The sequence below is a fragment of the Boleophthalmus pectinirostris genome, unplaced genomic scaffold (genome assembly GCF_026225935.1).
Source record: "Boleophthalmus pectinirostris isolate CB_2022bp ecotype Guang Dong unplaced genomic scaffold, ASM2622593v1 HiC_scaffold_17, whole genome shotgun sequence".
NCBI classification, from domain to species: Eukaryota; Metazoa; Chordata; class Actinopteri; order Gobiiformes; family Gobiidae; genus Boleophthalmus; species Boleophthalmus pectinirostris.
The window spans coordinates 26,677,540-26,705,060 of NW_026571115.1; the positions used below are offsets into that span (position 1 = coordinate 26,677,540).

General features: G+C 37.7%; 1 protein-coding gene across 1 annotated transcript; it reads right to left on the reverse strand.

Moving 5' to 3' along the window:
• Window positions 1-3,073: 3,073 nt before the first annotated feature.
• On the reverse strand, window positions 3,074-27,085 carry LOC110160588 (cytoglobin-1-like). The gene is made up of 4 exons (XM_020925265.2): window positions 26,954-27,085; window positions 26,424-26,570; window positions 5,068-5,299; window positions 3,074-3,793 (listed from the first exon to the last, which is right to left on the reverse strand). Exons 2-4 carry the CDS (start codon window positions 26,555-26,557, stop codon window positions 3,629-3,631), a joined length of 531 nt encoding a protein of 176 aa, XP_020780924.1. The 5' UTR covers window positions 26,558-26,570; window positions 26,954-27,085; the 3' UTR covers window positions 3,074-3,628.
• Window positions 27,086-27,521: the final 436 nt, after the last annotated feature.

The following is a 27,521-nucleotide window of genomic DNA, read 5'->3' on the forward strand; positions in this document are numbered from 1 at the left end:
ACTCTGTCTCACTAGGAAATGAGGTCCTTTGTCCAAAATTCCAGACTGTCACTTTAAAAACTGGGTGTTACTACATTTATATGGGATATTAACCACTAACAGTCAATATATTTAGATCACTATGCAAGCTTTTATGGTATTGAAAAATGTTATATTATTGTTTCATGCTTTATTTTCTTTCCTGACACTTTGAGTCCCTCCTGCCTATGCTAAGTCGCTCCCCCTTCAGAGCCAAATACAACACAATCAGCTTGCATCCCGCTAATGAAACTACTGCACATTGCATCCGGTTTGTGAAGTTGTAGTGCATTGTTTTGTATTCTGCTTTTGTACACTTATGAAAAATTGTCCTGTGGGAACATGGATAGGCTTGTGGGCTCAGCATTGTACAGAATTTTACAACTAACCGTAGGGAACTTTCAAATACGCCCCCAGAGAGATCGCCAAATTACTGTTTTTGAACGTTATGACATAGCAGAAATCTCCAAAAAGTCCATTTTGCATAATACTCCTTCTTTAAAATCAGTTACAGGCCCTTTCATTATGACAATCCTATAGCAACTCTCTCTTTGCAGGAATCTCAATGAGCAGTCTTTTATTGTGCTTCGACCGAAAATAGGGCCCAGCGGATCATTGTTGGAGATATTACTAGGCTGTTTCTAAAAATACCGGCGTAATGACTTCCCCCTAGGCTCGCTGCAACCATCCTGCAATATATTAGGAGAAGAAAAGCCATAGTGGGATAAATGGAGATAAAAATAGACAGACCTCCAAGCTACTTATAATTAGCACTGCTGACTCAAGCGGAGAGTAAGGGATCACTAGGGCAAGTTAAAGGAGGAATGAAGTGTTAGTGTATCAAGGAGAGAATTATCTTGATTTGAGTGTTTTTTACCAACCAACTTGCATCATTTTCTGATCTGTTATAATGTTGTTTCCTCATCACAAGCAGACCTGGAGTTCTCATGTTTAACTCACAAATCCTGCATATTTAGACTGAGTTATTCTCTCAAACAGAAAACACTCCTTCCACTTTGTGATGTCATCTGGTAATACAGGAAGTGATCCACCATGTTTTTAAACTCCATACACCTTCACTACAATCATTTGGATTATTTCAGCCCTCAAATTGCCCATTTTTACTGAACTAAAGATAAAATGAGCTGTTAATTTCATGAAATCACAAGGTGGAAGAGAACACTTTGAGCTTTAGGGGTGTAGACAAACTAATAATAAAGAATTACTCAAACATGTGTGAATGAAAATAAACAGCTAACAAAATACTAACCATGTTTCAGTATTCTTCATATAAAATTAGGTACTGGGTTAATTAAATTATTATAATATACTATTGTGATATGTATATGTAAAAAGGCTGATTAAATTCAGGTGATTCACAAGTTTAATCTGTCTTTATAAAAATACATTGTTTACTTGTTTTGGTTTGTTTTTTCTGCATATACTTTTGTTTTCGCATTCAACTCCTGTGCAGTTCTAGTCTTGTGAGTGCAGCTGAGGTCAGATACACAGATTCATAACAGTTTTCAGAGCTTTTGCCATGCCCCTTTTTAGTCGGCTAATCAATCGGCAGCACGTCTTCAGTCGACTACGAGCCTACAATGAGACTTTTTGCCCTTTCCATCTTATTTATGCTATTTCCATGTTATAAAGTTATAAAGCAATGAGTCAAAAATCGATCCAAATCAAGATAAACTTAGTAAACATGCACTATGTAACCTTTCTGCTGGAGTGTTTACATTAAACTTGTTTATCTTGAAATCAGTTACAAGTGTTTGATGAAGAATGGCACGGTGGCACTCATGCCTCACAGCACGTAGGGTCCGGGTTCGACTCCCGAGTTGCCTGGGCCTTTCTGTGTGGAGTTTGCATGTTCTCTTTGTGTCTGAGTGGGTTTCCTCTGGGCGTTTTGTGCACTAACCCCCTCTCCCCTCTCCCCCCTCCTTCCACCTACGTCCCCACATAACCTTCCACTCGTCACACCTGCCATAACTGAACTGGACTCTGCACTTTATACTGCTACATCAACCTCTGCCTTTAAGTCATATTGTTATGTTACTCATATAATATGCTGCTATAGTGTAAACATTTGCATTCCAGTATTTGCACTTTTTTGAATTGCCCTGACATAGTTTTGCACCTCCACGCCCCTTTGACCGACCCCCAGCCCCTCTGCCCCCCACCACTTGAACTGGCCCTATGAGGTAGTCCTCAAAAGTTGTCATGGCTTATTTTTTAAAATTACTTTTTGGCAAATAATAACACGTCTGCATCTTGATTGTATGTATTTACACTTGCCACAGAGTTTTCGTCACCTGAAAGCTCGAGATCAAACAAAGACAGTCAAGACAAAATGTCTCATGTTAAAGTACGAAAAGTTGACAGAGTGCGCCGACTTTTCAAAGACCAGTGGACGACAGATTATTTTTTTGTTCAGTGTAAGGACCGTGCAGTTTGTTTGATATGTAAAGAAAGTGTGGCGGTTTTCAAAGAATATAATCTGCGTCATCACTACGAAACCTGCCACAAAGAGTATGCTGGCTTGCGAGGGCAAACGAGAGAAGACAAGATTTGGAGGCTGAAAGGCGGACTAGCTGCTCAACAGCACGTATTCCTTTGTCGGCCGACCCGACCCCGGACCCCCATCACAGTCAGGAGCAATAATGTGGCCCCCAGAGAAAAAAGTTTGGTGACCCCTGCTCTAAACGTAATTTTGTTGTTACTTGTGACAATCATAAATCCTTGAATTCTTGAACCCAAAACATTCCTCCTGACAGGGTGCCTCCAGCCAGATTCCATTTGACACATTCTCCAACGCTGCTTGGACAGAGGTCAAACTTCTCAATCTTCACAGATCTTACCTCTGGTGTTGTCTCCTGCTTGTCTCCCTGGAGATTGATATGTTTAATGTCATGCTGTGGAAAAGTCTAGACAAAGTAATAACAGCTGTTTAAAAACAAGCTGGTTGCAGACGCTCCTCTTGAAAAGTTACATAATGCACCTTTAAGATTAGGCCTCCTTACTGCAATGGAAAAATAAGAAATGGGATTCACAGTTTTTTTTTCATATAGTGTGTTTAATACATATACAAAGGATAATGTAAAAATGTACAATCGTCACTATAATCTGTTATAAATGTAAAAACATCTCTCTAGGACACGTGTGGGTCGACACTTCTAATAGTAAAACAGCACGAGGAGGATTTCCGAATGGTATTTACATGGCAGTTTCTCGATATACACATTCAATAGAAGGCACATCCAAGTCCAATAAGAGCTGAGTCCACTGCTGGCATTTCCTATGACTTTGTCCCTTCATTGCAATCCATTGGTCCCAAACTATGGTAAAGATAGTGGCAGTTTTAACAGTATACGTGCATCTGCTGCTATAGGCTATGATACCTACTCATTTATTATTATTGGTACATTATAATATTGTATATGCATATTAATCATCCAGTTTTATCTAATGTTACACAAACTATATTTTATACATTTTCTCAGATACATTGCTTTCTTTTATAGAGTTTAAGTTGAGTTGATTCCTTAGGTAAAGAGGCCATTCAAGCGTCTGTGTGGTACGTGATCCCGGTTGGTACGATCCGGACAGGTCACCCGCTGGACGTGGACAGCTTGGTCCAGCCCACTTCCTCGTACACGGCAGAGATTCCGCAGTAGACAGAGGCCAGGAGCTTGGTCCACGCCGCGCCCACCTCCGGAGTGACCACCTGTGGGAATGCCTCGGGAAGGACCTCCAGGATCACGCCGCTCAGGATCTGGAAGGGAACAATATTTTTGGTGTCAGTTGCGTGTCCTGTCGATACTTTACAGATGTAATCAATAGTCACTGTGGATGTGAATTTCTTGGAACTACAGCCTATGAAGGTCTGGAGATGTAGACAGATTAATAATAAAGGGTTACTCAAACATATGAATAAAACAAAACACAACTCCAGGAATGATTTTGATGAGGTAACGACATTCTAACATGGCTTGAAGCTCATAAGAGACAATTTTACCAGATATAGGACTTCTAAACAAACATATTGCAGCTTTTCACAGTTTTGTAAAAGTTTTGGTCCTTGTCGCCATAGAAATACCTTTAAAGGTCCACAGTATGACACTGCATTTATCTTTCAGTGGAGACAAGCAGATGATTCCACCAGGCACAAATACAAAGCACATGTTCATCCATAAGATTCATCAGGAAAAATGTAGACTTAGTACTTCTGAGTACTTCTACTCTGCATCTTTGTGTGAAATTGTGATTTGACAATAGCTCTTATACAAGTCCACTTTTGTTTGCAACTCATTAGTCTGGTGTATTATCAAATTCATTACTCTTGGTACATACATCCAGATTTATTGTGTTTATAAATAAGATGTGAATATCCACACACATTCTTCTAAATTCTCAGAGGAGTTTGTCAGGTCCCTCGATATAAAAGGAGGTGCACACACCTGTTTGCCTCCTCAGTGTCCTGAGGAAAAATTTGCTGGACCCAGATGTATTGGTGCATATTTTATGTCAGTAGACATGTTGAAATAACATTTTTAATTTTCAAAGGAAGTGTATCTACTCTATGCTCTTGTGGTTTTAAAAAATATATTGCCTGTGTTGCTAGTGCCTAAACTTTGAGATAAGAGGGGACAAATTTCAGTATATAGATAAGCGATGCCTCAAAGCTCAGAACCTCCAGAATTCACTGCCTGAGCTGCAGAGGCTGCTGATTCATGATTGAGTGCAGATGCTGGGGTTTAGGCAGTGACCATTCAGATCAGAGAGAGCCATCTTAGGTTTAAACCACCTGGATTTCACCCAAATAAGAGACTCATCTGAATCTCATTCTGCTACTTGAGTGAACAATTAGTCATGAGAACCAAAACTCCAAATTATGTAATTATGAGTGTATAGTGTTTACAGACACTGGGAAAGGTGGGTCAGGTGCCTTGCCTATTGACAAAAACAAGAGTATTCACGTATATGTGGGTACAAGGTTCAAACCACCAGCCTTTGGCCATATTGTGGTTTATTGCTGAAGTGTCTCACCTTGAAATAGACCGGGTCCACCTTGTGTCTCAGTGCGTGCGACTTGCCCAGAGACTTGAGGATCTGGGCCACCTTCTCTGCATTCTCCAGGCTCTCAACCAGACTGTTGAGGGCGTTCATGACCCGATGGGCGTGCTTCTTCAGCTGGGCGCTGCTCTCCAGCTCCTCTACCTCCTCAATGTGCTTGAACTGGCTGAAATACTGCTTGGATGAGGGGAAGTTTACGAACAGTCTGCGAAAAGAGGGAGAAGAGGGGAGAGAGGGAAATGTAAGCACAAGCAGCTGTTGTAAGTGAGTGAATGAGTGAGTATCTCCTAATCTCTTGCACAAAGCATTTGATTTGGCGCAACTCCAGAGCTGGCAAGACAGCAAAGTTAGCAAACACTAGCACCTGCTATATATAGCAAATGGTATATATGCAGAATGCGTATTAACATGTTTTATAAGTCTCATTTTTGTTTTTAAATAAACCCTAACCCCTCCCTTTGCTCTCTGTGCTAAGTCAATCTCACTTCAGAGTGCCATCACAACACAATATACATGCATTCGCACATCGCACCAAGTTTTTAAGTTATTGTGTATTGTGTATATTCATCTAAAAAACCTTAATAAAAGAAATAAGTCTGCTGACTTTTGTGTTAGAAAACTGAGTTTCTCAGTGGGAGCTGATGTCGCCATAAACGTCATCACAACAAAAAAACATGAAGTTGTTGGATGTTTTTGTTGCATTTATACCAAAACGACTATGCAACACTCATGAATAATATGCGTATCATCAATTAAGAAAATAAAATTGGAGAACAAAGTAATGGACTAGGCCGGTGGGTGGCAGTGAAAAGGGGGGTAATTGTCAAAATGAGAAATATATAATAATTTATATAATATAAATGTTTCCATTGAGCCATACCTCCCATCTCTATTACTCTCCATACAAAAACAAAAGCACTGTAATGTGATATGTTTTGGCAAATAACAACGCATTTGCATCTTGATTGTATGTATTTACATTTGCCACTGAATTTTCATCACCTGAAAGCTCGAGATCAAACAAAGACAGTCAACACAAAATGTCTCGTAAGAAAAGTTGACAGAGTGCGCCGAGTTTTCAAAGACCAGTGGACGACAGATTATTTTTTTGTTCAGTGTAAGGACCGTGCAGTTTGTCTGATATTTAAAGAAAGTGTGGCGGTTTTCAAAGAATATAATCTGTGTTATCACTACGAAACCCGCCACAAAGAGTATGCTGGTTTGCGAGGACAAATGAGAAAAGACAAGATTTGGCGGCTGAAAGGTGGACTGGCTGCACAACAGCACGTATTCCTTTGTCGGCCGACCCGACCCCGGCCCCCATCACAGTCAGGAGCAATAATGTGGCCCCCAGAGAAAAAAAGTTTGGTGACCCCTGCTCTAAATGTAATTTTGTTGTTACTTGTGACAATCATAATAAATCCTTGAATCCTTGAACCCAAAACATTCCTCCTGACAGGGTGCCTTCAACCAGATTCCATTTGACACATTCTCCAACGCTGCTTGGACAGAGGTCAAACTTCCCAATCTTCACAGATCTTACCCCTAGTGTTGTCTCCTGCTTGTCTCCCTGGAGATTGATATGCTTAATGTCATGCTGTGGAAAAGTCTAGTTTCCATTGAGCCATACCTCCCATCTCTATTACTCTCCATACAAAAACAAAAGCACTGTAATGTGATATGTCTATGTCTATGTGCCAGATGCCCTCCCTGTCACAGCCTCCTTAACTGGAACAAATCCACCCAAAAGTCCTTCATTTCTTGGTATGTTAGGTCAGAATCTCCCACACCTACAGGCAATCTAAAAACATGGAGGGAACCCATTAAGTTGAGCAGAAACAGTGCACTCTCATTTGCCCATTTTATCAAGTCAGATCCATCATTTCAACATTTTTCTATCTGAAAATATGTAATAGATCATAAAAAATGACATGCACTTAAGGTCAATTAGTGATTTGTAGCAGTTGGAAAATCTAAAATCTTCACAGGATAATGGCGAGTCAGAGATGTGGAGATTGGTAAAGACGTTCACCCACAAATCAGAAGGTTGCAGGGTCAAAACTCGCTACCAATCCACCAAATTTTTATAATTTTCATACATAACTAGTCTGTAGTCATTGCACAGAATCTTTCAGCTAACCATAAAGAGGGTTCAAATAGGGTAAATTGCTAAAATACTCAAACATGCATGGATGACATCTCAAACCTCTTCAGGCATGTTTTTAATCAAGAAACAATGTTATAACATGGTAGAAATGTCAAATAAATTGATTTTGCATTTACTTTAATCATGAAAACATTGGAAGCTGTACAAACAAAAATGTGGCTGTTTGCCGCAGGTGGTCCTATCACTCTTGGAAAAAAAATATGAAAACTTAGACAAAATGAAATCCAGGCACTCCAGAAAAGTAAAAGTTCCACAAGGAAAAGTATAGTTCAAAGGCCTTTATTTAAATGGCCAATGTCAAATTATTCTGAGGAAGCCCTGATGAAGACTCACTTTTCTGGAGTGCTTGGATTTTGTTTTGTCATTGATGGTCAAGTTGTTTATGTTAGAATTTAGTGTTTTGTTTCTCAAAATGATTACCCAATCTCCCCTCACATGGCTCTCTCATTTGGGTTGTCAGTTCAAGTGCTGAAATCCAGCTGGTTTAAACCTAAAATGCCTCCCTCTGATCTGAATGGTCACGGCATAAACACCCCAGCATCTGCGGCCAACCATGAATCAGTGCTAGTGCAGCCTCTGCAGCACGGGGAGGGTGTTTTGGAGCTTCTTTCACATAAGTCATGGTCTCTCCAGATACTAAGAAAGAAAAAAAAAAACTATATTTGTCCTCTGTATATGGAACTGGACCCCCAAGTTCAGTTGTGATTGTACTTTAAAGCGGTAAGAGCACATTCTTGTAACCAAATTCCTGAGCATTAAACTCTGCATTGGAATGATTTAAAGTGCTAAATACAGATAGGTCATTTTTGCGCATGTGTGTGTGTAATTAAGTTCTTTCAATTTGGGACTCAGCATTTAGGATCTGTAGTTTTATTTGGATCCACAGGACTTTCGACTGAGATGCACACGTGTTTGACAAGGAAGGTTATTCTACTTTCTAAGAACGGATCAGCCTACGAGGAATTTTTATATCTGTTTTATGTCATTTATAGGTCTTTATTGTGTAATTGTAATATTTGTTCAGCATTTATTTCTCTATTTTATTTCAGTGGCCAAGGTATATTGGCAATCCGCAGCTCAAGATTGATATGGCTTGAATAAACTTTATTGTGGCTTGTAAAAAGTTTATTCAAGCCATTGCCGACAAGGCGGTGCGATAATTTGGTTAATCAGTAACTGTGATTATTCTGCTCCGTAACAAAGTTGTAAGGACGTGAGAATTTTAGAAGTAAACACAAGTCATTTCAGGTCTTTGCAGTGACATCACACTGGTGGGGTATTCTGCATGTATGTCTATGGAGGAGTTTTCTGCAGTTATCATGGTGACACAATGCACACATTAACAAACGCAGCCTGGTACGGTTTTAGATTGTCTGAAAAACACGTCACAAAAAACACATTTTCAGGAGCCTGTGAACTGTCATTTTATGAGACTTGTTTGAGCGTACAAATCAACTCAGTTAAATCAGTTCTTTTTAGTCAGATTGTGTGAAATTAAAGCTCTGATTAAAGTCTAATAGCGTTTCAGACATAACAGTGCCCCTAGTTAGCATCTCACTCCTAGGGAATGTTGAAGTGAATTAAGGATTGCATAGTTTTTTTTGGTTAAGGGGTCAGCAAATGTGGATTATCATAAAATTGTGATATTTGGACTGACAGTGATCATAACTAGGCCTGCTAGATGAATCAAAATTGAATTTGCAAATACTGCAATTTTTTAAGTACCATAATTACCTCCACAAACAACAAAATAACCTTTTTTATTCTGCATAAAAGGTGCTAGCCCTATAGTTTAGATCTGTACAAATATGTTCTGAAATGTGATTCTTGTATTAGTCTCTCAGTTCATGTTTCAGTTTTTTGTCAATTCTCCTGGACCTGTTTAAAATGAACTTTGAACAGAATAAAACCTAAATTGCAAAGCTAATCACCATCACAATGCTTATCAGAAAAAAACAAACAAACAGTTAGATAATTTCCCCAAATCGTTCAGCCCTAATCTCAAAACAAAAGAATATATTGTGACATCCCGATCTAAAACAAGAACATTACCAGGAATTGCATCTGGTTTAGCGTGAGAAGGAAATATTTTTTTTAATTTAGAGCTTCTTCTGTAATTTACTCACATAAATCTAAGAAAAAAAAATTATACACATTTTTCATCATATAGTATTTTCATATACTAGTAGTAAAACCTAGCCTGATTCATCAGCTGGTTTCACTTTGTGCAAACCATCTGACCTCGCAGCGTTAGAATTCGTTGCTCAGCTTTAAGCAGGTACTTTTTTAATTTAACCAATCGCTGCTATTTGGTCATGATGTATGTAATACACCCCTAACGGGACTAACTGGTATATTAAGCTTTTCCCAAATCCCATAGGAAGAAGGGCAAGAACGTCTTTCCCCTTGATAAAATTCACCAAACATTCTCTTTAAATCCTCAATCTCGAGAATCATTGCCAACACAGAATTTATGACTCTTCGCCGATTGGCTGGTGCCCGAACTCGCGCTTCCGGGTTTTTGCGAACTGTCTAGTGTATTTTAATTCCTGATCTAGTCGCTGGAGAGAAATGAAATTGAACAGAGGCACTAGGTGGCACCAGCCTGACTAAGTAAAACCGCCCAAATGGACAATGTTTGGGACATTCAAAACAGAAACAAGAAAAAAAAAAAACAGGTTTTAATTTGTTGGTTGGATTTTGATGTCATACTAGATACTAAAAATATACAGAAGGGATTTTGGATATCTTATTTAGTATTTGAGAAAACTAAATCCCACAGAAAAATTGCATACAAATTCTAAGTTTGCCTCCATTTATTTGGAGATAAAACTTCAATAAATCAGTAGTGGAATAAGATATCAAAATCTATCAGTTTAAGTACAGGATTGGAAAGTTTTGTGTATGTAGGTACTTATTTATTCAAAGGGGTGATCCTGCTTTTTTAGAAAACAGTCTTTGAAATGACAATGTCCCATATAAATCTTTGGACGCGGTGGATTAAATATTAAAACATCTTTCAGTGCAGTGTGTTGTTGTTTCCACATGAAAGCTTGAATGCAAAGAGACCAAACTGAAAGAAAGAGAGAAAAAATAAACAGCCAAATCGCCAAGGCAGCAAACCCCAAAGAAACAACAAACAAAAATCATATAAAAGCAAGCGTAATGTCCCTGAATAACCCTTTAAAGCCTGTTTGTTATTGGAGAGTGGACTTTCCAGGGATTCGGTGTGAAGACAATCCAGCACAGATACGAGCCCGTTTCCTCTTCAGTCCAGAGGGCATCTCAGTGGAACGAGCAGCCAAACTAAATGTGGATTGAAAACACTCACAGTGAGCTACAAAACTTGTCTCGGACTTCCTCTCCGAAAGATAATATTTACCATGGGGTTTCAACAACACACATTCCATCAATCACTACGGTCTAAACGTTTCAGGAACTCCACGAGAATGCACTGCTCTTCATGTAAGACTGTTCGTTTTATGCATACAAGCTACAGAAAATCTACTATAAACAAATGAAATACCTAACAAAACTAGCATCCCACGCAATCTAACACCTCGCATGATGCCTTCTTCTCCTTAAAGTGCTGATATTATCATAAATAGACTTTTGAGGATGTTTGAACAATGTAATAATAATAATGTTGTCTTATAAACTTAGAATTGTACTTTTCATTCATGCAATTTTGAGTAATCGTGCATGGCAAGCATGGTACTCTGGCTCCTTCAGAAATAACTTGAAATGCTCTGTTCCAGCTGATGATGTCACAAGGTGGTGCCCTCTTAGCCAAGCTGGCGCCACCTAGTGCCTCCGTTCAATTTCATTTCTCTCCAGCGACTAGATCAGGAATGAAAATACACTAGACAGTTCGCAAAAACCCCAGAAGTGCAAATTTGGGCACCAGCCAATCAGCGAAGAGCCATATATTCTGTGTTGTCAACGATTCCCGAGATCGAGGATTTAAAGCTGTAATAAAGAGAATATTTGGGGAATTTTATCAAGGGGAAAGACGTTATTGCTCTTCTTCCTACGGGATTTGGGAAAAGCTTAATATACTAGTTTGCCCCATTAGCAGCGCATTACATATGTCACGACCAAATAGCAGTGATTAGTTAAATGATAAAAAGTATCTAACTACTGTCGAGCGAACAAATTCTAACACTGCGAGGTCAGACAAAGTGACACAAAGTGAAACAAATTGAAACCGGCTGGTGAATCAGGCTAGTGCCCTCTAGGGGTGTGCAAAAAAACTGAAATACTGATATATCATCTTGTTTAATTTAATGATGTGTCGATATCGTGGGCTGCTGTATCGATATATCACCAAAAGTTATTTTAGAACTACAATTGTGTTCACATTTTCACTGTTTTGATGAGTAAATGGGTGTTTTTGATATTAACTTTGCACAAAATTAGTGGACTTCGTGGACTTTTAGTATCACACCCATGATTTAGCCTTTAGATTTGAAATATATCGTATCGAATCATATTGAATTGAAAGCGCACTGTATCGAAAAACGTATCGTATCAAGGCCTATGTACTGAGGTATGTATTGTATTGGGAACTTTTTAATGACACCCAGCCCTAGTACCCTCCCTTTACTCCATCAAGCCCTTCTTTAGAGGTGCACTGTGCAACTTTTCTGGTGGAGGGTCCAACACCTGCTTGTATCCATGGAGATGGCATTGCTTTGCTTGGAATGTTCCATAGTATGACATTAAATATATCAATTTATAGCATTTATTCATTAAGAGGTGTTTCTATTGCTCAAAAATACAGTAATTCCTTCTGGGAAACAGAGATGACTCTCTGTGATTGCCAATAATAAAAATGTGAAAATCGTTCTGCAGAGACCATGACTAACATGTAAGTCAGTATAGTCACACTTTCTTTGTGTTTTGGTCATTTTTAAGCAGCTTTTCTGTATTTTACCTCAACAAATCACAATGTATGCCTCTCTTTACTGTTGGCAGGTCAAAAATAGGGACACCTGGGACGTTTCTTGTATAAAACTGGGACAAATCACTGGTTTTGGATAAATCTGCTGGGACAGGGGACACATGGTTCCAGAGTAAATAGAGACATCTAGTAACGCTAATCTTGTAGTAGATATGTCCCACAGTATAGATTAAACCTTCTAAACAAAGCAAGAATATTTCCATGGAGATAAGCAAGTGACGGACTCTCCACTAGAAATGTCACGCAGCACACCTTTACCAAACAAACCTCGACACTGTCATCACTCAAAAGCCTTCATTATAACGTATATTCCCGCCAATACCTATAGCAGCTCATAAAAAATATTTGTTGCCCTCTACTGGCAACACTGGCACATTATCGTCACTTGGTATTAGGGGTGTGCAAAAATATCAAAATATCCATATATTGTATTGTTTAATGTGATGATGCAGTATCGATATCGGGGACAGCTGTATCGATATATCGCCAAGAGTATTTTTTTTTTTTTTGGTAGATTTAACTAATTTATTTTGTTACAGCGCTACAGTTTTGTTGTTTGTTTAGAACACGGGTGTCAAACTCAAATTCACAGAGGGCCAAAATTAAAAACTGGGACAAAGTCGTGGGCCAAAGTAAATATTTCAACAACATCTGCAGGTTTTCTCTTCTGTCAAGATATGTAATGTTAAACCTTTTCTTATTAAAATAAATGTTTAATAATAGTTTTGCTTAAAATGTTGAATTCAGAACAAGCAAAATATAAAATAATAACAAAATTTTAAATAAATAATGTCTCTATAGCCGATCTGTAGCCAGTGGGCAGCTCTAATACATATTTGATATGATCCCGTAGGCCAAATCTAATTATATCGCGGGCCAAATTTGGTCCCCGGGCCTGAGTTTGACATGTCTGATTTAGAGGAGGGAAACTCGATTATGCAACACATTTGACATTTTCAAAGTTTTGATGATTAAAACATTTGTGTTTCATATAAACTGCGCAAGAAGTGGTTTAACAAAGGCTTTTAGTATCACAGCCATGATTTAGCTTTTATTTTTTATTGAACCGTATCAAATCGATTTGAAATGTATCATATCGAATCAAAAGTGCACTGTATCGAGATATGTATCGTATCATGGCCTGTGTATCTTAACGGCATCGTCTTAATGATACCGAGCTCTAATGGGTAGCTACTTTCAAAATGTCATATATACATAGACATAATTAGTTCATCTAAGAAAGTTGCATTACAGATCTATTGTAAAAGCAGCTCCAGGAAGTGCACTGTTAGCATACTGATTGTTCTTCGGATTACAGTGACAGCCAAACTCCAAAAGCGCTTATAAACTCATCACAGTGAATAATTACGATGCTGGGAATGAATTAGGAAATTAAGGAATATTTTAGACAAGTGCAAACAGTTTAAAGATCATAAAAAGTGCCGTTAAGTTTGAGTAAATCACGAAACACCAAAGCGCAAAGTGTCCGATTGCATAAGGCAGGGCTTTTAATCCTGACAGTTGAATAGTCTAACGGTCTATTATAACTATTGACTGTCCACATGCTGAAACCTGCTGTCCTCTGTCCTGACAATACCATCCGATTGCCAATGTTTTTCCCAGTCTCGTCTATCCCCACATGACTCCGGAGGCACATTGACCCTTGCAGGAATGTGCCAAGCCTAAAAGCCCCTCCCTAAAGTCAGCGGGAGTCCAGCCAATGAATCTGAATCATGTGTGGAGTCACCCAGCTTCCTCATCCTGTCGCAACGTACGTCCAGTTTTTACAGTGATGACAAAATGATATGATGAAAAATATAACTAAAACAAAAAAGTACTTCATTCTTTAGTGCAAGTATAACTGAATTTTTAAAAGAAAATATACGTTCTTTAGCTTCAAACTGGAAAATAGAGCATAAAGCAAGTTTTAAGGAAGATCTACAATAAAAAAAAACTACTTTAATACATAAAATCCAATCTAATCCACTTTATTTCAATAGCACATTTCACAAACAGTTTCTAAAGTGCCGCACAAATACATACTAATAACTACAATAATAATACAATGATAAAATAAAAGTAACTACATAAAATAAACTGAACTTAATCTGATTTGCAGTACTTTATAAAATATATGTTCAAGCTATAGTTATATCTAATTTTACGTTTCTTATTGATATTGGCTGATACATTAAAAAACATATTGTGCTTGTGTCTGCTTTATTGTTATAATCTATGACATCCCTGGATCATTACATTATAATTTGGACAGGTTAAATAATAATAATAATAATTTAAAAAGATTTATTATTTTTTTAGATTTACAATGTACTGTAAAAGCAGCAAAGAGCAATAAAAAAAGCATAAAAAAGCATGCAGAGGCCGTACAAAAACAGACGATGACGCAAACAATCCAATAAATTATAATAAATAAATAAAAATAAATAGAATAAAAATTAATAAGGAAAAAAAAAAAAAAATCAAGCTAAAACCAGTTAAAGGAAAGCCAAGCGATAAAAATGAGTCTTAAGAAGTGATTTAAAAGGTGAAAATGATGGTGCATATGGCAATGTTCATCTAAAACGACTTAATAAAAGAAACGTGTCCGCTGCCTTCAACGTTAGAAATATGTGTTTGCCAGTGGGAGCTGACATCGCCTTAAAGGTCATCACAACAAAGAGTCGCACAGCTGTCGGCTCCTCTGATGGATACTGCAGATCACACTAGCGAGCAGCTGATTTTTTTTTCATTTGTATCAAAATAACTACGTGATGCCGCCAAATCCTGTACATATCACCAGCTAAGAAAAGTAAACTGGAGAACTAAGTAAGTACAGAGCAGTGGAAGTCTGCCGATACTGGAATTGATTGACAATATGACATCTTAAATATAAGAAATTAAACTGAATAGGTCTGCTTTAAAGTATTTTCCATTACGATTTTATGTTAAGTTGATCTTCATTTAACAAATACAGAAAACTAGTAGAAATCTTTTCATCTGGATCACAATAAGGCAATAAAACTCATTCAGATTCTGACATTTGCCTCCTCAAAGAATGTTTTGAGTAAGTAGATGCATGCTATGTATACTTTTATTTACCTTAATTTACCTTCTTTGTGTGTTCGTGTAACTACAGAACACTGCATTTTTAGCAAAAATCATCAAAAAAAGAAAACTGTCTTTCTGCACAGATACTTATACTCAGTGTTGGGGAGTAACAGATTACATGTACCGGAGTTACGTAATCAGAGTACAAATTATGAGTAACTGTATTCAGTTACAGTTACTGTTTCAGTGAGTGGTAATTGGATTACAGTTACTTTGTTGAAATAAATGGATTACACAGTGGTATTTTCATGTTTTCACATTTTGGGCTATTCCCTTTTTTTTTCTCAGTAATTCCACTCATTGCCGGACACTAAACCAGGTCCAAACCAGGTCCAAACCAGGTCTAAACCTGGGGCCAAACCAATTCTAAACCTGGTCTAAAACCAGGTCTAAACTAGGACTAAACCAGGACTAAAACCAGGACTAAAACCAGGACTAAAACCAGGTCTAAAACCAGGTCTAAAACCATGTCTAAACTATGTCTAGACCAGGACTAAACCAGGATTAAACCAGGTCTAAACAGGACTAAACAGGATTTAACAGGACTAAACCATGCTGTGTGGACCGTGTCTCCTCCTCTTCTATCAATCATATTTTTTTATTTGGTTAAGTAAAGTCTGGGCTTTTTATTTTCTTTTAGCAGACAAAACATTTTATGTGAAGATTTCCTCGTCTTTGCTTCTCTACAGCAAGTAATCCAAAGTATTCAGATTACGTTACTCACTTTAAGTAATTTAATGGATTACGTTACAAACTACATTTTGAGGTATGTAATCTGTAATCTGTAGAGGAATACATTTTAAAAGTAACCTTCCCAACACTGCTTATACTTATGTACAAATGTAGTGTTTTATATTATATGCAGTTACTTAAAAGACACAATCAAATCTTGCTTTTATCCCATTTTGTACTTCTATTCCTTGACAATGACTTTCTTCCTAATGGCACTTTAAACTTGCCTTAACTTTCTTTCACTTCGCTTGTTTCTTTTCTAATAATAAGTTTGGTGTGTGATTCGGGGCGTCTCCTGCTGTGATGACCTCTTTGCGCGTCCAAGGGTGGCGAGCGACGGAGCTAATTTAATGAGAAAATTTAAACAGTCATTTGGAAGCCTTAATCCCCCTTAACTGAAGAAGCGTTTCTCAATTATAAACGGCAATCACTCGCAACTTTGGCTTTCACGTCCCCATCTGCCCCCAGGACACGACCCGAGTCAAGAGCAAGAGAAAAACAAGAGAATTCACCCTGCACTGCTCAAGGCTCGGATTTCGGACCTCCTATGGGGTTTGGAAAATGGGAAACAGATTTGGGAGTGTTGTGAAAAAAGTTTTACAGTGACAACAAAAATTATATGATGAAATACAATGACATTACGTAACGACTGGTAGTTTTCAGAGTCTGCAGTGTGATGATATCATACTCCCAGATGGGCGGCCAGAGAAAGTTTCCCTGATTTATTTTCCTTTTTGAAGCATCCAAAAAGTACATTCACGAATGTTGACCTCGATAATTTCATTTATTGATTTTAACAAGATTCATTTTAGCTGCCCCCGCCTGCATGAATACTGGTCTATAACACAAAAACTAAAAACTACTTTATTCTTTAGCTCATGTTTAATTGAAATTTTTAAAGCAAAAATCTGTTCTTCAGCTACAAACTGGAAAATACTGCATAAAGTATTGAATGTTTTAAGGAGGGTGTCTACAGTAAGGAATTACTTTTAATCGGAGGTGGATGAAGTACTCAATTTTGTTACTCAAGTAAAAGGACAAATACAGGGGCAAAAGATTGAGCCTGACATGACAAAAATCTACTTAATTAAAAGTATTAAAGTACCCGTTTAGCAATGTACTTTAAGAGTAAAGAGTAAAAGTATTTTGCTGAGATTTTTAGAACAATTAATGGATGAAATGTAAAGGTTTTGAAAAAGAATTGAGCAGATTTTAAAGTGATTCAAATTATTTCTTAATTTTTGATCTTGTCGCTTTCATTTGGAGTTGGGATTTTAACTCAAATTAAACATGCTAAAAATAAAGTTTCAAACCATAAAGGAAACTACATTTTACTTTTCAGTCCAGATCTAAAATATAGTGGAGTAGAAAGTACAAATGCATGTTCTCAAATGTAGTGAAGCAGAAGTAAAAAGTATCTACTGTAAAAAGTACTTAAGGAAAGTACAGATACCTAAAATTTGTACTTCAGTATTGCACTTTTACTTTTGTACTTTGCTACCCTCCGCCACTGCCTTTAATACATCAAAAAAGTTCAATATATTTTATGTAGATAATCTGATTTGCAGTTACTATAGTTGCATCTACTTTTACGTTTCTTACTGAAATTGGCTGATACTTTAAAGAAGACAAATTTTTGCTTGTGTTTATTGTGTAGTTATAATCTCTGACACACGTGGATCATTTTGTTGTAGTTGGCACGTTTTAAATCACAATATTCATCTAAAACATATCTCAAATTTCTGATCTCCTGTGGGATTCGGAAAATGGAAAACAGATTTGGGAGTGCTGCAAAAAACACAAAAAACCCCACAGACACACACACATAAAAAGGTTAAGACATGAATGCCTGTCAACTTTCACCTGCAACCATCAAAAGGGATTATAAAAGGAGCACAGTGTCATGTAGTAACTCTAGACTGACATGCCAAGTCTGTAAAAACCAGTGTAGTTTCATGTTTTGCATGTTTGCTTCATGTTTGCTTTTTTCTTTTTACAACACTGTAAAACATAATATCTACTAGGGATGGGCATTCGATGAAATTGTCTTAATCGATCGTCGGAAGAATTAACGATCGATTATCGATTAATCATTAACGTTTTTATATTAAAATGATCATCATTATTATTACTATCTGCACTACTAATCTGCATAAATAAATTCAATTTTACGACATATAAACCGTAACGACTCTAGAGCCACATCAATCCGTTTGACATTATAATGTGTTTAATTCAGTTTAGTGCAACTCTCACAGAAACAAACTTAAAACCGCATCGCTAATTTGCATAAACTCAGCGAAAATAAAACTACAGCTCTTGTGCGCTGATGCAGTCAGTTTCTGTCGGATTAAAAGACATGACTCAGGTGAATACAGGTTAGTGTGACCATATTTGCGTTTGTCAAAACCAGGACACCGTACGGGAGGAGGGAGGTGGGGACTCGTCATTGACATTGCGCGACTCTCACCTGGCAAAGCTTTTTCCCACTGGACACCGAAACATATGTTCTTGCTTTGTACACTGTGCACATGGACTCACACTTGTCCCGAACGCAACAGAAAGCGTGGAATTTCTTGTACAAATCATAGTTAAATACGCATTTGTGCTTCGGTACGCTGCAGACTGACCGAATGTTTGTGTCTCGCTCCTTCTGAGTGCAGAGAGACACATGTACGGACCCCTGTTTGGTCACGCTACGCACAGCAACCTACATTCGGTTTGTCGATTATAATTAACGTAATCGATGAAATTCTTAATGATCAATTATCGATTAATCATGCCCATCCCTAATATCTACATTAGTTGAATTTAGGTTATTCTCAAATTCTTGATTTAAAAGTCCTGTATTACACAAAATTGACTCATGTGAATTTTAAGCCGTGTTATAATGCTGTTACCTCCACGGAAACATACCTGGAGTTGTGCTTCATTTCATTCACACATGTTTTGAGTAATCCTGCATCATTAGTCTGTCTACATCTCCAAAGCTCAAAATGTGGTTTCAGCAAGTAGTTTTCAAGTTAACAGCCTTTTTTTTTTTTTTTTTTTTTTTTTACCTTTTGTTCAGTAGATTGGCAATTCCAGGGCTGAAATTGTTCAAAGGACTGTAGTGAAGGTGTATAGAGTTTAAAAACACAGTGGAGCACTTCCTGTATTACCACCTGACATCACAAAGTGTTTGAGGGAAGACTTCAGGCTAAATATGCACAAACAACACAACTCTAGGTATGCTTCTGATGATTATAACGTAGATCAGAAAATAGCATAATATGGGACCTTAAATTAGTCCTGATGAAAATTTCAAGATGATTAGTTTTGTTATGGATCCATCTCAACATGTTTCAAGATGTTTACAAGTCAATTGCGGTAAAATCAAAACTGACATATAAATTAGAAACCCAACTGGCGAATCGGAAAAAGTGCAATTAGTTTTAGTTTTGTCTGCCAGCAACATGACGTGCCTCATTATCGTATTTAAAACCTGCTAATCCTGTAGTTTAGACTTCTACAAGCAAGTTCCGCAATGCATGGGATTCTTGGATTACACTGGGTTACATTAGCAGTCTTCAGTCTTATCAGTTTTCTCTCAAATGTTAATGTTCCTGGACTTGCTTAAGATGTGCACTTTGAGGTGAATTCTATTTTTATTTTTACGTTTGCAGATCGGGCCACAATTGCAACTGGATAGTTTTCAAATTTTGAATGTATTTAAAAATGTCACTTATTATGTTAAAGCTACGGTAACTTTTTACGCAAAAAAACTCAAATAAAAGTCATTTTGGTTTTGTTTATTGCAGTGAAAAACACGCATCATTTAGGTCGCCACACACAGGATTTTTTGGTTGTAAACAAATTTTAAACGTGTAACAAAAAGCGCACACCACAGACACGAGGAGAATCTTATGAGACTTAAAATCTCCGATCGCAAACACTTCAGTGGGACATGTCTGCGGACCACAAGATTTAAAGTTGTGAGCGCGATTCCATCAGCCGTTTCCTGTCTACAGTAAAACCACTCGCTTTGAGACTCTTAAGTGTTCAAAAGATCAGAGCACTGCACTTCTAGTTTAGATACAAGTCAAAACTGTTATTATTATTTGTGAAATGTGGTGTAAAACTTCAGATACATGATTTTTAAAGCATAAAAGATTGGTGATAAAGTACACAGGAAGTAGAGTCACTATCGCCTACATCCACACAGCGCACGGATCGAGGTGAAGCTGCAAACAGACACATGTGAGGAACTACTTTGGCGTTTTTACTTTTAAACAACGCTTCAAACTGGATTAATAGCTCGGTTTAGACTGGATGTCATTATTTGCGAAGGACAATTTCTGTGGATAATGTGGATGAGATGCTGCACTTTAATTTTACCACTTTACGAGAGACGAGTAATAAAGTCTCCTCATTATTTTCGATATATCCCGAGTTTGTATTTTGCGCCTCTGTGTCCGTCACTCCATCTGCTCCGACGCTCTGTTTTATTGGCTGATGTTTGGTGGTTACGATCTGACAGAGCAGCTCAGAGTCACACTGACTCCACAAACATGAGGGGCACAGCGGCTTCAAAATCGCTCACGAGGACACAAAGTCGGGTCACGGCTCCCCGAACTCAGGCAGAAGCAAATCGTAGCCAAAATCGGGCAAATGGCGACCTTCACACTGAGCGGGCTTGTATCTCCACAAAACTGACTCTTCTTTCCATGGAAATGCTGTTCCTTTGGCTATAATTTTCCACAGTACGACATAAAAATGATCTGTCTCCAAGGAGAATGTTCCAAAGTATGATTTTGACCTTCTAATTCCACTGAATCATGCCGATGATGTGCCACCTCCTGAAAGTTACATACTGATTATTAGGGCTGTGTATCATTAAGAAGTTGCCGATATGATACATACCTCGATACATAGGCCACAATACGATACATACCTCAGTGCACTTTCGATATGATACGATATATTTCAAACCGATTCGATACGGTTCAATAAAAAATAAAGGTTAAATCGTGGCTGTGATACTAAAAGTCTTTGTTAAACCACTTCTTGTGCAAACTTCATATGATAAACAAACATTTTAATCATCAAAACTGTGAATTTGTCAAATGTGTTGCATAAACGAGTTTTCTATCACAAAACAAGCAACAAAACTGTAGAGCTGTAACAAAATAATTTCGTAAAATACACCAAAAAATACTCTTGGCGATATATCGATACAGCAGCTCACGATATCAATACTGTATCATCACATTAAACAATACGATATTTATATATTTTTGCATACCCCTACTGATTATTTTACTATTTTTGTGTTTAAAAGGTCCTATGTTACACAAAATTGACTCTTGTGAGCTTGTCATAATGCTGCTACATCATCAAAAACAGACCTGGAGTTGTGTTTTATTTCACTGACACACGTTTGAATAATCCTGCATTATTTGTCGGTCTGAATCTCCAAAGCTCTGAACCTAAGAGGAAAGTGCACATTCATATTTGACAGCGTAACAGACAGCTGCGGACGCCCGTAAATGAATTGTGAATGAAGCGGAGCGATAAACCAAACCGGTGATTTCAGGCTCTGATTGCCGGTGATGGATTGGAGTTGCCATGCCTTCTACGCCGACATTTCCAAACACCCGATAAGGAGAGGGGAGTCAGGTCTCTCAGCCAAAGGTGTATGACTGATGCGTTTGAATGTTTACCCACCAGCAGCGGTGTGATAAACGGGATTAAGAAGGAGAGAGAGGGTTGGGGATATTGGATATGCAGAAATGTAGCTCGAAGTGGAAGCCAGTGTTTTATTATAAGAATGTATTCGGTAAGCGTGTGTGTTATGGTTATATTTAAAAAGGTCCTGTATCTGATTTTTTTCCATGTATTCGCAAAATATGTCTTGCCCCATTACAGATATAATATAGTATAAACAGCTCTTGAAGTCAAAATAATTCAGCTGCGTGCTTAAACGTTTTATTGGCTGATAATTAAGTGCGTGTTATCATGTTAGTTGTTGTAAGATGTATGGTCGGCAAAACTCCGTACAGCACTTACAAACTCATTGTGGTCGATAATTAGGATGCTCAGAACGCATACGGTAAACGAGGAATACGTTTGGACTAGGGCTGGGTATCATTATGAAGTTGCCGATACGATACATACCTCGATACATAGGCCACGATACGATAAGATACATATCTCGATACAGTGAGCTTTCGATTCAATATGATATATTTCAAATCGATTCAATACAGTTCTCTAAAAATAAAGACTAAATCATGTCTGTGATACTAAAAGTCTTTGTTAAACCAATGTTTGTGCAATGTTCATATGAAACACAAACATTTTATTCATCAAAACTGTGAAAATGTCAAATGTGTCGCATAAAAAAAGTTTCCTTCCTCTAAACAAGCAACAAAACTGTAGCTCTGTAAAAAATAAAGGTTAAATCGTGGCTGTGATACTAAAAGTCTTTGTTAAACCACTTCTTGTGCAAACTTCATATGATAAACAAACATTTTAATCATCAAAACTGTGAATTTGTCAAATGTGTTGCATAAACGAGTTTTCTATCACAAAACAAGCAACAAAACTGTAGAGCTGTAACAAAATAATTTCGTAAAATACACCAAAAAATACTCTTGGCGATATATCGATACAGCAGCCCACGATATCGATACTGTATCATCACATTAAGCGATACGATATATCGATATTTCAATATTTTTGCACACCCCTAGTTTGGACCACTGCAAACTGTTTAGATTGAACTTGTTTTGTTTTTCACATTTTAAGACAGTAAAAATCAGGTACAATAAACAGTGGGTTTCAGCCTCCTTCTGGAACCAACATCAGGTTTTTACCATTCAAAATATGTGATAATTTGTATTATTTAAGCACTATGGCAATGGTCCTTATATTTTGTTATTCTGAAAAGCCGTGAAGAGCAGTTTATCTACAGGTTGAAAGGTGTCTGTGTTCTGGTTTGGTCCTGGTTAAGTCCTGATGTAGACTTGGTTAGATCTGGATCTAGTCCTGGAGTAGTCCTTGTCTACTTCTGGTCTACTTTTTGTCTAAGGCTGGGTATCATTAAGAAGTTGCCGACTGAACTCGATTTCGATATTAAGGTATAGGCTCGATACAGATTTTGAACACAGTGATCATTTTTAAAGATTCCCTTATTTTTTTAAGTTTTTAACACAAAATATTATTACTTTATTCGTGTTACCATTAGGGTTGGGTAGTTGCTGATACGATACATACCTCAATACATGGACCACGATGCGATATATACCTCGATGCAGTGCACTTTTGATTCGATACGATATATTTCAAATCGATTTTGATATGGTTCAGTAAAAAATAAATGCTAAATCATGGATGTGATACTAAAAGTCTTTGTTAAACCACTTCTTGTGCAAAGATAATATTAAACACACACATTTTAATCATCAAAACAGTTCATAATCGAGTTTCCTTCCTCTAAACAAGCAACTAAACTGTACTGCTGTAACAAAATAATTGAGTAAACTACACCAAAAAAAAAAAACTACATATACTCTTGGCGATATATAGATACAGAAACCCATGACATTGATACTCTATCATCACATTGAACGATACGATCTATTGATATTTCGATATTTTTGCACACCACTATTCAGGTCCACTTCAGGGCCACTTCTGGTCTAGTTCCAAGTTGAGGCCTGGTTTCAACCCAATCAGATGCACTGGCTGAATCACAGACTGTATAAAGAGGTGGACTAAAGGAGTGTGACGTCACCAATAGCGTTTGGCTCGAGTCTAACGAAGCTCACAGTGGTTCCATATTAGGAATTGGATTTTACGTACGGATAGAACAGTGAAATAAAACCACCTGGATCATGTAGAGCAGGTTTATGAGACATTTTAAGACCAAAATGGCAAGTCTGACAGCAGCGGTCACAGAGAGGGGCGACATTATCTCAATACGAAGTGAATTGGAATCGATGGAGCTGGAAGTGCGCCCGTGCTCACTTCCATTTCCACTTGCACCTCACACGTTAAGTACCGGTATGTCAGTTTATATATAGAGTCTATGGGTTAGACTCAGCTGTTTTGCATTGGCTAATCTTTCTTTTTCTTTTTACTGGATTTTAGCTGCTTTTATAGACAACATTTTATGGACTTTTCACTAAATTGTTAATTAGTATGGCAACTTTCCAAATCCTAAAACCTTCTGAAACCCATCGATAACGTTAACCGGAGCTAATCCCATGCTTCTCATTGCACGATTGTCAATTCTGAATGTATAAATGTTAAAAATAAACCTAAAAGTGGAGCTCTACTTCAAAATATACAAAAATAGAATGCTGATATTCTCCAGACACAACCCGACTTGTAAATAAAAGGGATAGCAATATGTTTTGGTTGAGTTTAATTCGCAGTGTCAAAATGGTTTATCAAAACGGAGCAGAAATGTTACTGAAATCACATTTTTTTATCATCTTATCGGCAGACCTAAAAATATTCCCGTGTTGATTCAGGCGTAAGGAGGATATGGCAATTGGAGTAAGATATTTGTGGGAGTTTGTATTTAGACAACATGGATTAGGAACGGTAAGAGGCATGGTGGTGCTTTCGATGCCAAAATGTGAATTAATGGAGAGTGTCAGGAAAGAAAAATCGGAAAATGAATCTTGAATATCTTTCTTTTTTTCGTATTGCACTGCTACTGTTCTACTGTACTAAGGGGCATTAAAAAGGTTCTACTATCATGTCTTAAAACCAAAACAGGACCAAAACAAGGATACTTCTGGACAAATAAAACAGGATTATGACCATAGATTGTACAAAGAAGTGGACTAAGAAACTGTGACGTCACCTAGTCAAATGAAGCTCAGCGAGGCAAGCAGTTATAGGAGAGAATTTAGAGATCCGTTTTAGGATTAGGAATTGATTTACGGACAAAAAAAGTGAAATAAAAAACCCCAGAAGCATGTAAAGTGGGTCAATATGAACATTTTAAGAGCAAAATGACGAGTCTGACAGCAGCAGTTACAGAGAGGGGCAATGTTTTTTTCAATACAAAGTGAATTGATGGAGCCAGAAGAGCGCCCATGCTCATTTCCTAATTTCTATACAGTAATTAACAATCTAAAACATATTATGCACCTTTAATATTGGCTAGGACAGCACGATCTAGTTTTTTTTTTCTTTTTTCTGCAGTATCGTGATAGGACTTGCGATATATGTTTAAAAAGTAGGATTCTGATCATGCACATTGTAAACAACTCCAGGAGTGTTAACATTTAAGAGAAGACTGAAATATGAACCTGATACTAACATAAGAATCCCACGTATTTCAGATTTCAGAACATGTTTGTAGAGGTCTATGACACTATAACTAACACTATATTTTGTTCTTTGCATAGAACTTTCTATTGTCCAATTAGTTGCAGCTTTCGTGATTTCAATAATTGCGTCAATTTCAACTTGGTTTTGATTATGGTATATTGAGCAGCTCTAATATTAACCAACACTTCTATTAGAATATTACATTTTCAGTAGTTTGCACAGAGCTGAGATGAAACTGGACTTCGATTGGGGTGGTTTTGAACATGAATTTAAGCAGGTTTTTAAAAAAAAGTCAGTCAGACAACACTAAAAGACAATTTCTGGTGACATAATGAAATGTTTTGCCTTTGTATAATGTTAAATTTACATGCAAACTTCTGGGAATGTTAAAATTTATATGCAAACTTCTACGAATGAGCATTGCACATTTGCCTCGGATATAAGTGCAGTTTGTTACGTGTTTAAAAAGGTACTGGATGCAGCCAGCGCTCTTTACAACCAAAAGGTACTACAATCTCAACTGAACCCGTGTTGCCAAGTTTTTCTCATTCTCAGTTTATGGACAGACCTCATCATCAGAAAGCTCAGAACCTCCAGGATTCCCTCGCTGAGCTGCAGAGGCTGCACTAGCACTGATAAATAATTGGCAATGACCATTCGGATCCGACAGCGAGAGGCATTTTAGCATTAAACCAACTAGATTTCAACACTGAAACTGGCAACCCAAATGGGAGACTCTTGGATAATCCTCTTGAGAACATTACAACATAAAACACTTGACTACCATGTCCAATATTTTTATAATTAAGAATAAATCAGCACTACAATTGTCACTAGTAAAAGCTATATTTGATTTGGACATGTCTAGTTCATAAATGGGGAAAGCGATAGGTCAAGCGTAAACCAAAATCTTACGTACATACAATCTCTTTAACGCGCGTAACTGTCCCTATTAAATCAAATAAATTAATACAAATAAAACTAAAATGTGCAGCGTTGTGCGCAAAAGTAAAATAAAAACATGCCCACCTGATCAGGATGGCGACCCCGGCAGCATCGCAGTTCTCGTAGACTTTTGCCCACGAATCCTGGATCATGACTTTCTCCTTGTCAGTCAGCGGGCTGGGGCTCTCCAGGTGGTCCTTCTCCCCATCTCCTTGCATCTTCTCTATCCCTCTGAGCAGACAACACAGCACACAGTCAAAACATCCGATTGTCATTTTTCGATTTTGCGATTTTGCATTAGGATTCTCTTCAAAGTTCGGATTTTAAACCAGAAGAATTGACAAAAAGGCTGAAATATGAACTGGCAAACTAATACAAGAATCACATTTCAGGACATGCTTGCACAGATCTCAACTACAGCCACCAGATATTTTGCTGTTTTTTGAAGCAAATTACATTACTTCAAAAATTCCTACCTTTCCGATCCGCTAATTGCATCCATTCAAATTTAGATGAATCTTGAAAACCCCAGCGTGCACGTGCCTCAGCCCGCTCACCGCTGCTGTCAGGATACCCTTCCCCCTTTCTGCAAAAGCAAACACTACATCTCTCACCTTTTTCGCGGACGAGAGAAGAAATAGTCCCGGATTCCTGGTTGTATCCCTCCTCCTCTCCTCCGACGGTGTGTTCTTTCGTCCTCACCACTGGAGGTTGAGTGTTGAGTGCGCACCGAGCTGGAGAGACACACAAGAAAAGGCACGCAGCGGACGAGGAGGAGCCACTCGCTTACATGCACCCTCTCTCCCTCTCTCTCTCGCTTTCCCTCCCTCTTTTTCTCTCTCTCTCCAGTCTCTACCCACCTCACCTTTGGAGGAGGTATGGTAACAACACGGGGAGAGATAAGACAGCCACAAACTGAAGCCTTGTGGTGAAATTAGTGTTGCACAATTTGCATAAAAGCTCAATCAAAAGCTGCAATAATGTACAAGAATGTCCATAAAGATATTCTGAAATTCATGTTTTTTTTTTTATTTTAGCATTGCTTTTCCAGTTTATATTTCAGTCTTCTCTCGAACCTTAACACTCCTGGAGTTGTTTACAACGTGGACTCTGGACAGATTCCAACTTTAAGCTTTTAAACACAGATCGCAAATTTTAAAGCAACAGCAAATTCGCAAAACG